Source organism: Condylura cristata, unplaced genomic scaffold (genome assembly GCF_000260355.1).
Source record: "Condylura cristata isolate star-nosed mole 26May11 unplaced genomic scaffold, ConCri1.0 scaffold00021, whole genome shotgun sequence".
Taxonomy (NCBI): Eukaryota; Metazoa; Chordata; class Mammalia; order Eulipotyphla; family Talpidae; genus Condylura; species Condylura cristata.
In genome coordinates, this window is record NW_004567122.1 from 6,413,159 (window position 1) to 6,426,346 (window position 13,188).

The 13,188-nt window shown below is 53.0% G+C and overlaps 1 protein-coding gene across 4 annotated transcripts in view; it reads right to left on the reverse strand.

Moving 5' to 3' along the window:
• Positions 1-5,127: 5,127 nt before the first annotated feature.
• Positions 5,128-13,188, reverse strand: part of CAMK2D (calcium/calmodulin-dependent protein kinase II delta) — a 239,027-nt gene continuing 230,966 nt past the window's right edge. For 3 of the 4 annotated variants that reach the window (XM_004686618.2, XM_012727845.1, XM_004686616.2), the window contains 4 exons: positions 10,981-11,075; positions 8,965-9,193; positions 7,882-7,980; positions 5,128-6,980 (listed from right to left, as the gene is read on the reverse strand). In XM_004686618.2, coding sequence (XP_004686675.1) covers positions 7,914-7,980; positions 8,965-9,193; positions 10,981-11,075 — 391 coding nt within the window. In that variant the 3' untranslated portion in view covers positions 5,128-6,980; positions 7,882-7,913. The remainder of the gene's footprint in view (positions 6,981-7,881; positions 7,981-8,964; positions 9,194-10,980; positions 11,076-13,188) is intronic. The other variant, XM_012727846.1, reaches the window with a different exon arrangement.

Consider the following 13,188-nt stretch of genomic DNA (forward strand, 5'->3'; position numbering starts at 1 on the left):
AAGGCCTAGATAGAAACTACAGGCTGACCCTCTTGAATAAGAGGAAATTAATTTAAAGAGGCCAGGTTGTCTTTGAGCTAGGACTTCCTTCAGTTGATTTATTTATTTTTTTCCCTGCTTTTAGACTTGAACTATGTCACTGGTTCAGTTTCGTTCTTGAGCTTGCTGGCTTTTAACTGGAGTTACCCCATTGGCATCTATGAGTCTCCAGCCTCTGAATACCTATCCTGGGATTTGTCTTCTGAAATCATACAAACCTGTTCCTTCTAACCAGTCTTTCTTGATATTTCATATAGCCTGTTGGTTCTGCTTCTCTAGAAGTCTCTGGATTATACAACCCACGCAACAAAAGTAATGAGAAAGTTACAAAGGATGTTGGACCCATTTGAGTTCTCAAAGCAATCTTATCTAATCTATAATTTCCAGACTGAGAATTCTGGCTGAGTAGTGACATAGGGACTTCTGGGCTTGTGAGGTGCACTCGCCAGCCCGCAGAGTAATTAAGCACTCCTAAATGATCCCTAGGAAAACGGGCATGCCGATCGCAAAGGTCAAGACATGGTGAGAAACCCCAGTCCATCCACACAAAGATCTGGGCAGGAGTGTAGGCAAGGGGAGGGACAAGCAAAGCAGAACTGGAGAGATCCGGCCACCGCTCGTGAGCGCGGGGCCCTGTCCCCTCCGTTTTGGACACTTTGCTTGATGTGGCTGAGTGCAAGGGGTGGCGCAGCCCAACACAGTTCTTCCTGCTTACCGGGTCCCGCCCGGGGCGGAGTGGGGGCGTCAGGAGGGTGCCAAGGAGCCCCAGCGGCCTGCGATGGGAGTGTCCAGCCTGCCAGAGCTGCCCTGGCTCCAGGCAGCTGCCTTTGCAGAGATGTAGAGTATGGGGAAGCTTCCTCTGATCTTTTCCGCCGATCTGATGACACGCAAGAGCAGCTTGCAAGGGAGAAATCAACGTAGAGATGTTTCTGGAGATAGTTTGTGTACAGATGCTGCTGTTTCCATTATATGCTTAGAACAGTAGCTTCAAAGGGGACAAGACATTTTCTGTTGCTGTTCGCCTGTGCTCCAACTTTCTGGAAAGCCCTGCAATGCCCTCCTGTGAATACCCGCTGTCGGGGGAGGGAGCCCCCCGCTGCCCCGGGCTAGCCTCATGGGTCAGAGCTGCCTGGGAAAGCACTTTACCTGCTTTTGGGAGGTGGGTGGGAGGGGAAAGAAGGCAGGGAGCTCTCCCTGGACTCCAGCCTCCCTGGAGGTGATGTGAGGAAGTGACAGGAGATGGCTCCGAACCGGGAGACCAGAGGGACATTCTTGGATGGCGAGAAGAACACAGAGGACTCTCGGGCCCCTTGCGATGCTGAGTCATTCAAGCCTGCAGCTTACACAGCTAGCCCTTTTGTGAAACGATATTTTCATTAGCAAGACATTTGGGATTCCAGTTGCGGACTAGACAAGTTCCGAAATGTGTACTTTGACGCTCAAACTGTGTTCTTAGCTACAGCAGTATTTCCTTTTATTTATTTATTTTTTTTCAAGTCATAGTGATGGAGGCAATTTCCAGCCCCTGGGTTGACTTTTAGGTGACTCATAGGTACTGGGCGCCTCGAGTTTCTGTTGGTGAAAGAGGACAATGAACTTTTCATTCCACTCCAAATACCTTTCGGATGACTGAGCAGAGGAGGGACACGTGGTTGGACCTATGTTTTGACAAGAACGTTCTGGATACTGCCTTGAGAATAAATGGATCAGGGACAGAAGTGGAGACTGGAACACCAGATAGAGGAACATCACAGGAACAGAGAGAACATGGTGGTGGTTTGGTCTGAGCAGGCAGCAGAGGCTTGAGAAGTGTTCCCGCTCTGGGTCTGGGTAGGGGGTAGAGATGCCAAGATTCCAGCAGAAAGTGCATTTTACAAAGGCCAAGATGTCCGGCCCGATCCAAGGAACTGAGCTGCCACCTCTTGAGAGGTGAGGAGGCCAGAAAGGGTGCTGCAGGGTTTGCACTGAGCGCCTGCAGTCAGAGTCCGACATTTGCCTCGAGCTGCCTGTGATGTCATTGGTGCGATTTATTCATTTATGCACGTAGAACTGGGGTACAGTCCAGAGGCTCAGGGGCGGTGAGAGGACTCACCAGAGACAGAGTGGGGAACAGAACAGGCAGATGGACAAAGTACGCTGCTGAGGGGAGCAGCGGGCGGGTCAGGAGAGGTCTGCCGGGCCCTGTGGGTCACCTCCCTGGGCGGGGATGGGACTCACACTGGGGCTGCGGCCAGCTTGCAGTGCTGCCTCCCAACCCATTGCGCCACCAGGGAGGGCCCCGTTGGTGTGGATTTCAAGTAGATAAGCACCCCAAAGTGATGAATATGCCCACAAGCCACTGGCGTTGGATGCTCTTCCCCCTGGGGAGTGAGTGAAGAGAGAAAATACAGATCTACAACTTCAAAGTCTGGTTAAAGAGGGGCCAGGCAGGGGCCAGGTAGCGTCAGTGACGGGCCATCTGCAGTGGCAGCAACTCCCACACACAGGACACAGGATGGGGCTCGGGGCTGACGGTGAACCCCTGGGTGGCTGATCGCGTTAGAGGAACGGAGACCACAGGCTGCAGGTGCAGGCAGCTGTTTCCAGGAGTTCGGCTAGAGAGGACAGAAACGGGGAGTCGGATTTACAATGACAGGCCGAAGAGGGGCTCCAAGGAGGTGCGAGGGGGTTGCATTGGGGGTGCAGGACTGTAGTCAGCCAGGAGGCGGGGGCAGGGCACAGAGATGGCTGCATCTCCTGAAGCTTCTTGATGGAGCAGGAGCGGCTGGGAGCACTGTGGAAGGGTGAGGCGGCGGGGTGAGGCGGCCGGCGACAGGGGTGCACGTGAGATCTGGCAGAGAGGTGGTCCGGGGTGCACCTTGTGTGGGGCCTTCCCACGGGGGCGACGGGAACAGCACTTGCGTTCTGACCGCTCGGTAAAAAACTGGTTTCGACCGAGCTGAGACGGTGTCAGCGGCAGGGCCAGGCCTCGCTGAGGTGCCCAGAGCCGGCCCTGAGCCTGCGGCTGGGAGGAGCGTGCTGGCCGGCATGGCTGCGGGCGGCTGGGTTTATCCTGTCACCGTACGAAACAGCCGGAAAGCGATGTGGCCTTTGTCTGCCCTGCGGGACACTGGCCTAAGAGGGAAGCGTGTTCTGTTGCAAGGGCAGCTGCTCTGCCTCGAGTTGAGCCGCAAGCTACCTCGGGAACACTGTCGCTTGTGCACTGCATTTGTGCACTGCATTTGTGCATCTCGGTCTTTGGTTAAAATGAAGTCGAAATTACATGTCCTCCCGCGTGGAGGGCGGCCAGGGCAGTCCTGGTGGGTGCTGCAGGCAAGCCCACCGCCCCCAGTGTGAGGGCTGAGGCTCAGGGGTGCTCCTGGACGTCAGGGGGCGCAGACTCGGCACCCCCAGGGAGGAATGCGTCTGTCGGTGTGCTGGTGGGGTGGGGGAAGGGGGCATCAGGACTCTGGCATTTCCGAGGTTCATCCTGGCAAAGACAGGGCCGGTGGGCGGTGTGGCCGAGCCTTACGGTTCAGAACCTTTTGTCGGTCAGAAACTGTGACTCTGTAGGAAACACCCACTTTTAAGAACACGGATAAAGGAGCTGACACAGTTTAAATGGACAATCCAGGGATGTTGGACTTGTGTTGAAAAGCTGTAAAAGTCTTGCGAGAGCCACGCTGCCCCCTAGGGTGGGGCCGGCACCAGCCCTCACGGTTTCCCTGGGGGTGGAGGGGCTCCGGTTCTGGTGACCACGCTCTGTGTCTGCTCCATAAGCACCAGCCGGGGCTTCGTGCGGCAGGCTCGGGCCCGCCAGGGGGCGCTGTTTCGAGACCACGGACGCCTGCTCCGTGTGCGGCTTCCCCCGTGTCCTGTATACACGCTCACTTCAAATCAGTGCAATGTGCACTGTGCACAGTGAGTGGATGGGCTCGCTTGGCACACGCCCGCCTGGCGCACGCTCGCTTCCAGGTCAAGCCCGCTGCGTTCACCCTTCCACCATGTGATGAGCCTACTTGACGCCGTTTGCATTTTCCCGACTTCTGGCTAGACCCTCACTCAGGATTTCTCATGTGCCCGCCAAGGTGTTGCAGTCACACATACGCCCTTGTCAGTAAACCTGCAGAAAGGGAGCTGTGCAGGGTGCGGCTAACAGGGGGCCCCCAGGGAGGTAATGTTCTGCGGAGCATATGACCTGAGTGCGCTACAGGATAAGCACGTACTCCAGGTGACCTCGACAGGTAACACAGGTTTGGGCTCCGTGGCGTCTACAGCGGCCATCGTCGGCTGTCACTGAATGTCATCCCAGGTGCTCTGTACAATGATCTTCCACCCTCACACAATCGCTGCTAGGTGGCTGCGCCATTTCTTTGTTCTACACACACAGAAACTAAGCTTGTGAGGGGAGAGGCCCCTTGCCGGGTGTTAGAAAGCCAGTAGAGCAGAGGCAGATGGCACCCCGGGGACAGCAGACTCCCCCGACGGCTGCCCTTTTGGTCCAGTTTAACCACGGTGGTGAATAACTTCCTGGCCCTCGCTTGGGCTTAGGGGTCGGTGACTGGTACAGTTCCTCCCTGGGGAGATCCCTGTCCTCCCGGAGAAGACACAGGGCTGTGTCTGAAGCGCCTGGAGTGGGGGTGACCCTGGGTAGTGCGCAGGCTTGGAGAGGGACACCCAGCCTACTGTGGGGGGCGGGGTGCTGTGGCAGCAAGAGACCGTCTGTGCTGAATTTCGAGGGAGAATGAGGTGGAAGGGACAGCACGACCTAATCCTAGGCAGGCAGTTGTTTGCAGGACAGTGTGCACAGCCGTGTGGTGCTCTCAGTATGCGAGAGAACCCGATGCAGCGACAGGCGTGGTCAAGCCCAGCGGCTTGGTGTTGAGGTGCCCGCGTACCCCCCATGGTGACGGAGACCCGGCAGACGGTCCGAATGGGGCTGCGGACGGACACTCCAGCAGGCAGATGGGGGTGGGTTGCTCAGCACTGCTGGGAAGCTCCCAGCGCTCTTAATTGTTTTACCTACTTGGTGCTCAGAAAAACACTCCCATTCCCATGTCGACAGCACCGCTAAAGCCTCGCGGCGGAGGAAATGAGAGGGACGCACACTGTCGGCAGAAATCACAAATTTATTAACTCTTAAATATATCAATCAGTCATTTACCATTATGGCAAGAAATATATACAGTGTCCCATGGTAAACTGCAGTGTTTCAAAATGATAGAAGATAATAAACGTGTAATTCAGTTGTGGTGGAGAGAACAAATCACAAGTTCCTCACCTCTGCGTGAGGAAGACAAACTTGATCTACGCTAATAATTCCACACCACATGCTCAGTTAAAAGTGTACAAAAAAAAACAAACCACCACTCTATACCTATTTTGTTTTTGTTTTAAAATACATGTATGCCACGTGTAGCCGCTTCACAAAAAGGTAAAGTAACAAGGGAAATGAGGCCATTACTTCTTCACAGATCTCATTGGCAGGTTAACATGGCTCAATGCACTGACTGTATATATTTATTTTAAATATATATTGTTTTAAATCGTGTAATATGTATCAGAAAAGCTTCAATCCATCTACCGTACATCCACTAGCAACAATATCTAAGGTGATTAGTATAATCAACACGGAAGGAAATGAGAGAAAAGTGGGGAGGGATTTTTTTTTTTCTTTTTTTGCTTCTGCGTTTGAAAATAGGCTTCTGAGGACTGCAGATTGCTATTCTCAAAATAACATTGATGAGGATACCATGCGCTATACAGCACTTCAGGGGCGTGAAAGAAGCTGCCAAGGATTGGATGAGCAAAGGCGCAATGAGAAGCGTAACAGAAACAGGGCGATTTCCCTTTGCTGACTGAACTGGAAAATCCCAGCGCCTCGCAGGGAGGCAGGGTGCTGACACGAGAGGAGCTAACAAAGCGCAGGTCACGAGGATCAAGTTCAGCACGCTGTGAGCAGGGAAAGCTCGCACGGGCGCTCTCGGTTCAGAAAACTCGGCAGGCCGGGGGGCCCCCAGAGCTCGGAAGCCCCTGGCGGGGTGCGTCAGAGACACCGGGGGGCAGCCTCCCGCGCCGACGGTGAAGCACTCGGGCCCCTCCAGTTCAAACTGGAGCCCGGGGGGCTCTCCACACCCTAAGATGTCCGCGCTTTCCTGGGCCCGGAGAGCACCCTGAACCATCACCTCCCCAAAGCCCGTCACTATCACTAAGACAGTTTCGCTTGCTCACACGCTACTGAAACCAAAAACAAAAGAAAGGAAGAAAATGGAAGGGAGAATGAAAAGGGAGGCAAACGGCAGGAACCAGGCGATAGGAGAAAACGGAGAGACGGCAGAAAAGGGGGGAGGGGTCGGTTGGGCGAGCCGTGTGGGCGTGAGCAAACTCTTCGGTAAGGAGTTTTCCAGTTTACGTGGAGCCACCGGAATGCCGCACCTCGGTGGCGGCGGCCCAGCGACTCCCACGGTGCCGCTCTCGGGGATGTCGCCCACCACAACCCTCTTTAATGGCTAAACAGCAGCAAAGCGCTCAGTGCCCAACCCAATTAGGCCAGGGTCACACCAGCAAACTGAGGGCTTCTTTTTTGTTGTCAAATGAACAAAACCAGATGAACAGTGAAGAGTTTAAAAGTTGACATTGCTCTTACAAACTCACTCGGAGGACGATAACTCTGAAGTCTGTTGAACCTTGGCATAAAACGGAGAAACGTGACCGACAGCTTGTCCTTGGAACTCTGACCGCCCCCTATTGTTTGCCAACAGTGATTCGGGTGAGCAGGGACACCCCCAGTTACGTGTAAACAATGTACAGGAAGGAACACGAGAGGATGGGTCACGGTGCGTGCCGCGGACGACCTCACCGCTCCATGCACTCGGTGACACGCATGAAGAGGAGGAGACGGGCCGGGGGCCAGCCGGGCGCCTGGAGACGGAGGATGCAGGAGGAGCTCGGTGGAGACTTAGCTGGAGGGGGAGAGGAGGGCGGGAGAAACAGAGACGTCATTTTATGAGAGAGCCCTGGGCTTTGCAGCAGATGTGACGGGGTCCCGTGCTACTGCTCAACAACTAGATGGGAAACAGTACGCTGGAGAGCTCCGCTGAGTCCTCAGGCAATAAATACACGGCGTTACGTGGATCTAGCACAGACTGGACGTGGGTCGTAACTGTCAACCTGTCCACACAGAGCTAAACTGAAACAGACACAGAGACCCAGGCTTTCCTCCCATCCGCACGTCGAGAGGGACGCCTGCAGCACCCTAGGGACCAGGCAGTGAGTAAGGGTTGCCACCACTTGGCTGAAGGAGACTCAGGTCATCTTTAGTTGCTTGTCATTATCAGACTCCTTGGGCAATGCAACTTGGCCACCAACTGAACAAGGACTGTCGCTTCCAAAGGGACCGACCAGCTCATTTCTCTAGACCAGTGACTGAGCGAGGCAGGGCACATTCAGGTTAACATCAGCCTTAGCCACGGAAGGAGCAGGGGCTGCAGCCGGCTGGGAAACAGTGCGGCTCCAGGAGATGCCAGAGCCTGGCCTGAACTAGGTCTGGCCATGGGAGCGTTGCGTGCACAGACCGAGGTGTGCGGGAGACGTGCGGTCTGGTCCGTTGCTCCGTCCCCCCTGCTGCGGACAGACGCTCCTCGGCACCTGTGGGCTTCAGCTACTGGCCACACTCCCCCAGGGGTCGGACATCACCCTGGAGAGCTCATGCAAAAACGCTAATGACGTCTCAAAGCCCTTTGATGTTTCTCATCCACTCAGAGGCGTGAGAAAATGCCCTCACGGGGTGTGTGTGGGGGCATGGCCACGCAGCCCCCGTGGGCAGCGGCACCACAGCTGGCCACAGAGCAGGGTGTTACTTACAAGAAGACCCACATGTCAGTGGTTTTCAGGCCTTAGATGTTTTGCCACAAAGAGGTGCTTCCTGAGAAGTTTTCTTTCCCGTTTGGAATACAGGAAGGCCTATTAAGAGAAGCCCCATTTAAGCCCCCCGGCATGAAATGAAGTTTTCTTAAATAGGCTGTATCCCATAAACGCTCAGGGAGTTGGACAAACACCACCGGCCTCGCCCTGCGCTAACGGAATCCCACTGTGTGAACCGACAGGTGCGCTGTACCTCTTTGGGGTAAAAATACAAGTCTTTCTCACTCCTGCTTTGAGGATGAATTTCAGTTTTCTGGTTCTTGGTCATGGCCACATGTGACAACGTGAGCAGAGCAGACCATGCGTGAGGCTTCAGAGAAGGCCTTTGGAAACCGCGCGGCACACACCGAGCGCAGGAGCGCGGACACACGGCACGGCGCCGCCCCAGGCGCTCCCGGGAGCGGGCTGACAGCTGGCCTGGAGTGGGCGCGGGGCACGGGCCTCGCTCCCTCTCCCCCTGCCTGGCCCATGGCCCCGGAGCCCCACGCGAGCCCCACGCCTTGCCCGAGCCGCCTCTCTGCCCGTTGTCCCGGCAAGGGCCTGCTCTGCACGCGGCTCGCCCCGCCCCACCTCGCCCCCCGGGAGCGAGGCGCTGCCGCACAGCCCTCTACCGTGAGGCTGAGGTCTTTGCTGCCCGAAGAACGTCCCTACGGCCTCTGAGCAGGTGTGGGGCCTGGCCCTTCCGGGCCTGCCTCTGGCCAGCCTCCCTTCCCCGTCGCCCGCCCTCCGGGCCTATGAGAAAGGAAGCTCGCGCCCTCCACCCCTGCAGAAATTCCTCTCCTTTCCCTCCCCCCCCCACCCCCCCGCAGCGCTGCAAATCCACTGCCTGCTTCCAGGACGCCCCTCAGGTAGCCCCAGGAGAGAAGAGCTGCCTAAGGCCCCCCAGTCCTCCTGGACCCGGGGTCCTGCACACAGCTCCCAGGCAGGCGAGGATTCCCAGCCTCGGGTGACCCCGGGCGTCAGGGGACACACAGCCGGCTAGCGACGGGGGCTGCGGGGCACAGGCGGCCTGGAAGTACTCACTTGATGGGGACGGTGGGCGACCCCGAGCGATGAAAGTGGACGTTCTGCCACTTGCCGTCCCGGCGGTGCCACACGCGCGTCTCCTCCGACTGCATGGTCTTGGGCAACCCGCTGCCATCCATGTACTGCGTGAGCCTGATGTAGGCGATGCAGGCGGCGTCCTCGCCCACCAGGTGCACGTGCGGGTTCAGGATGATCGTGTGGATGGGTTTGTTGCCTTTGGACAAAGCTGACGGGGACAACACGCTCAGCAAGACTTGGTTTCTCCAGAGTAGACCAGAGCCGTGGAGCCCTTGGCTTTGGGCCCTCGGGCAGGTGCAGGGCCGCTCACCCTCCCCACCCCCCACCCCCACCAAGGGGTGCGCACCTGAGTGCCGGCACCCTGCAGAGTGGAGGGGACAGCGGGCAGCGCGGGCATCTATTTCCTGCGCTCCCTCTGAAGACAATCTGGATGCCACTCTGGAAGCTGAGGTGGGGGCGGGGGAGCTGGCATGATGGCGGTCCCTGTGCATCTGTCACAGGAAATGGTTGGAGGCAGACCTGCAGAGGGCCTGGCCAGGTGACAGGCACTTCTTGCCTTTCCTGGGGCCGCTGCCAGGATGTCTCGTGGCCGCGCTCAGCTTGGTTAGCTGGCAAAGTGCCCAGGACGAGGGACATGCCCATCTCTTGGAGATGGCTCTCTGCAGAAGTGGCTGGGCAGGGCCCTCCCCTGTGTGTGACTCACACACATGGTCTGTTCCTCAGCAGCCCACTGTGGGCATCCAGTGCAAGCTCAAGAATTGGTGTTGGCTGTGCAGCCGGGTTCTGGTCCTTTGTTGTGTGATGCAGTGATCAAGAATTAGGACTGTTTACCGCGATCATTCATTAGTGGTGCTGCTGGTAATCACAAAATGTGCTGACCTACACTGTTACCCAATAATCTATTGAAATTCCTTAGTACTACAGTCAACTGAAAATATACCTGTTAGGATATTACCTCTCAAGTAAGTGACACATCATTTTGCCGGAGTGCTTATTTGGCTGGAGATGAAATGGGATCAGTTGAGAAAGAGTATGTATTTTGCAAAACACTGACTTTCATCGAATACACCCCCTAAACCTCAGTAGCAGTATGCTATAAACTGCAAAATGATTTACCACATTGAGTTCAAATTCTCATATTTCAGCGCTTTGCAAAATACAGAGTTGAAGGAGACAGTGTGTGAGGAGTGACAGAAGCACAGATCGTGAGGACCTTTGCTTAGGCCAGCTGACATCATTCTCTTTGTTCACTTAGAAAAAGCGACTGATAAAACTTATCCTAACCTAAGATCCGTGCCAAAGCAGCAATGTCCGTGCGTGCTCATGATCACGGGAGTGCGCTCGACTGTGCAGGCGATGCAGCGAGACCTGCTTGCAGCCCTGGGTCTGCTCTGCGCCTCCTGCAGATCCCACAGCGCCTCACCTGTCTCTGGCTGTCAGGGAAGGAAAGGGAGTTCCTCGCTTACACTGTTCTTGATTTCCTGAAGGGTTTTTGCAAGTTTTTCTCGTTATTTTCTCTGCAGTGTTGCTCCTTCAACAAACCACTAAGATTCTTGTGATCTGAACTGAAAATTGTATCTGATTGCTCATCTTCTCGTGTCTTTCACTTTGAAAATGAGCACTAAATATGCTTGAAAGTCCGCCTCTAGTGGCCTATTCTGGCATGCTGTCACTTTTATTTTCTCCTGTATAATCAGTGTTTCATGAAAATCTGAAGGACTCAGTGTGGTAAATCATTTTGCAATTCATAGCATATAATTACTGGGATTAAGGGGGTATATTCAATTAACTTTAATTATTATTACAAAAGCCAGTATCTTTCAAAATACATACATCTTATAAGACTCATGTTTTTTAAATTTCAGGTATAAGAAATAGTTATGCAATAAAATACTTGAGGAAGGTAAGACATTTCATTTCTGAAAAGTATCGGCAAATCTGGGATGAAGTCAAAGGGAATTTGGAAAAATAAATGCTACTAAATTAAAAACATACCATTTTCAAAGTAGAATCGATGAAAGTCCATTCCTTCCACTAAATTACCCAATGCTTCAGGTTCAAAAGCAGTAAGGCCTGGGTCACAGATTTTTCTGTAGGAAGAAAATAATGAAAATAATCAGTTCATGTACTTTCTTGTTTCCTGTATCTGTGCTTACTGATCAAACAGTGAATGAGTGCCTAAGACAATGCTAAAAATATAAGACTTCCACCACTGACTTGGAAAAATGGTTTAAGGAGCAGAATCACAATATGAATTTGCAGAAAACTTTGACGAGGGTAAAATAACATAACCAGTGCTGGCAGATGACGATCCCTGCTGTGATAATTCAGACTCCATTTGAAACTCTTCTACTTTTTTATTTTCAACATGCATTGACCAGGCTTTCCTAATTTCCTAAATGAAGTTTATCTTCCATCGCTCTCCCAGACAACACTGCACATTCTTTGAAACTGCCTTAGATTCTGATTTATGTTGCTGGGATCTTCTCTGACACCTTTCCATGCCTGTCAAGCAAGCCTCAGGAAGCATTTCAAGGCAGGTGTCCTGTCTTACTGTGTAATGAGCTGTTTTTCAGGTTTATGTAACTTTTAAAAATAAATCTTAGAAGAGGCTTAAACTACAGGTTAGTTTCCTTTAAGAGCACAGAATCATGATTTAACAGAGACAAACCATATCACGTATTCAGGGAAAGCCAGTGGATTTTCTTGGGAGAAACCTACTTATTCCAGAAAGAGCTGTTTTGTACCCACACTGTCACAGATATCCTTTGCCACAACAGAGTGCTTGAAATCCAGGTCATAAGTACATAGGGCAGTAAGGTTTACAATAACTGAGAATGTGAGTTGGGTTTTGAGGCATGAGTAGGAGTTGGGCAGGTGTGAGGAGGCAGGAGGCGCAATGGCACAGGAGTGTGACACACGGCGTGTTGGTGAGCAGACGGTTACTTGTTGGCTCTGGTGAGCAGTGGGTCACCGCTTAGGGTTCTAAGTCCCATGGAAACATGGAGCGGGAAATGCTGCCTTTAGATGATGGTGATCAGGGAAGGCTTCTCAGAGAAGGTGACATAAAATCTGGAGTGAAGAGTTAGTAGAAGTTGCATCAAGAACTTAGAAGTGCATTGGTAGGACTGGGGTATGTGTGACTCCATGGGCCATACAGTGAACTTTGGGTGAAATCTGATCAGCTGTGGAAAGGCCTCATTTGGAGACAAAACCTCCTAACTGCTGGACCACAATGCAAGCTTCAAAAGGCAATTCGGTACGGTCCTTTCAAGTACTGATATCAGAGTATGGACTAGAACTGATGTCTTTTTAAGAACTGATGTCTTTTTAAGTAGAAACCACTTTGAAAAATAGAATGTCCCATTGGTGCGTCTTTGTGCGACGGAAGTCATAGCAGCAGGGTGGCTCCAGAGAAGGTGGGGTTTTAACTTCGCCTCAGACTTCTAATGGGCAGGTGTTTCCAAAGCTCTGAGACATGTCTATGCAATCTCGTCCGAAGCTTATGGGGAACAACAGTGTTCCTATAGTAACAGGGATTTATTCTGCCTGGGGCTATTACAGTCTCTATAAATAGGACTTCTGGTTGTCAAGATCCAGGAAGTGAAAATTTTGACTACCTCTCTGCATTGAAATCATCTGAGATTTACTTTACTATGATGGACCTTATTATTATTATTATTATTATTATTATTTTAAGAACAGATATGTATTTCTGCATACAAGAGCTGGGGTACAGGGGGCAGAACAGGGGGATCCACTGAAATACACTGCTGAGGGGAGCAGGGGGTGAGACCGGAGAGGTCAGCTGCGCCATGTGGGTCAGCTTCCTGGCCGGGGATGGGACTTGTGCTGCCCATAGGTTCACAGTACTGAGAGTTAACCCCTCGCGCCACTAGGGAGGCCCCATGATGGAACTTTTTGCCCAGCTATGGAGAGACCCTGTATTTGAGTGCCTGTTAACATGTGTCTATGTGTGGACGTTTCTGTGTCCTCTTTCAAACAAGATTCACAGAGCTGCACGGCATGCGGCTGACAGAGCTTCACCGTCACAGCCCACACCCACAGCTCCCGAGTGGGAGGGCTGTTGGGTTACCAGTGCTCCTGCGTGGACAAAATCAGGCACAGTGAATGCCCATGACTCCAAGGAATTGATTTAAAATACTCTCCTTTGCATTGTGTCCTATTAATATAGGAAGTACC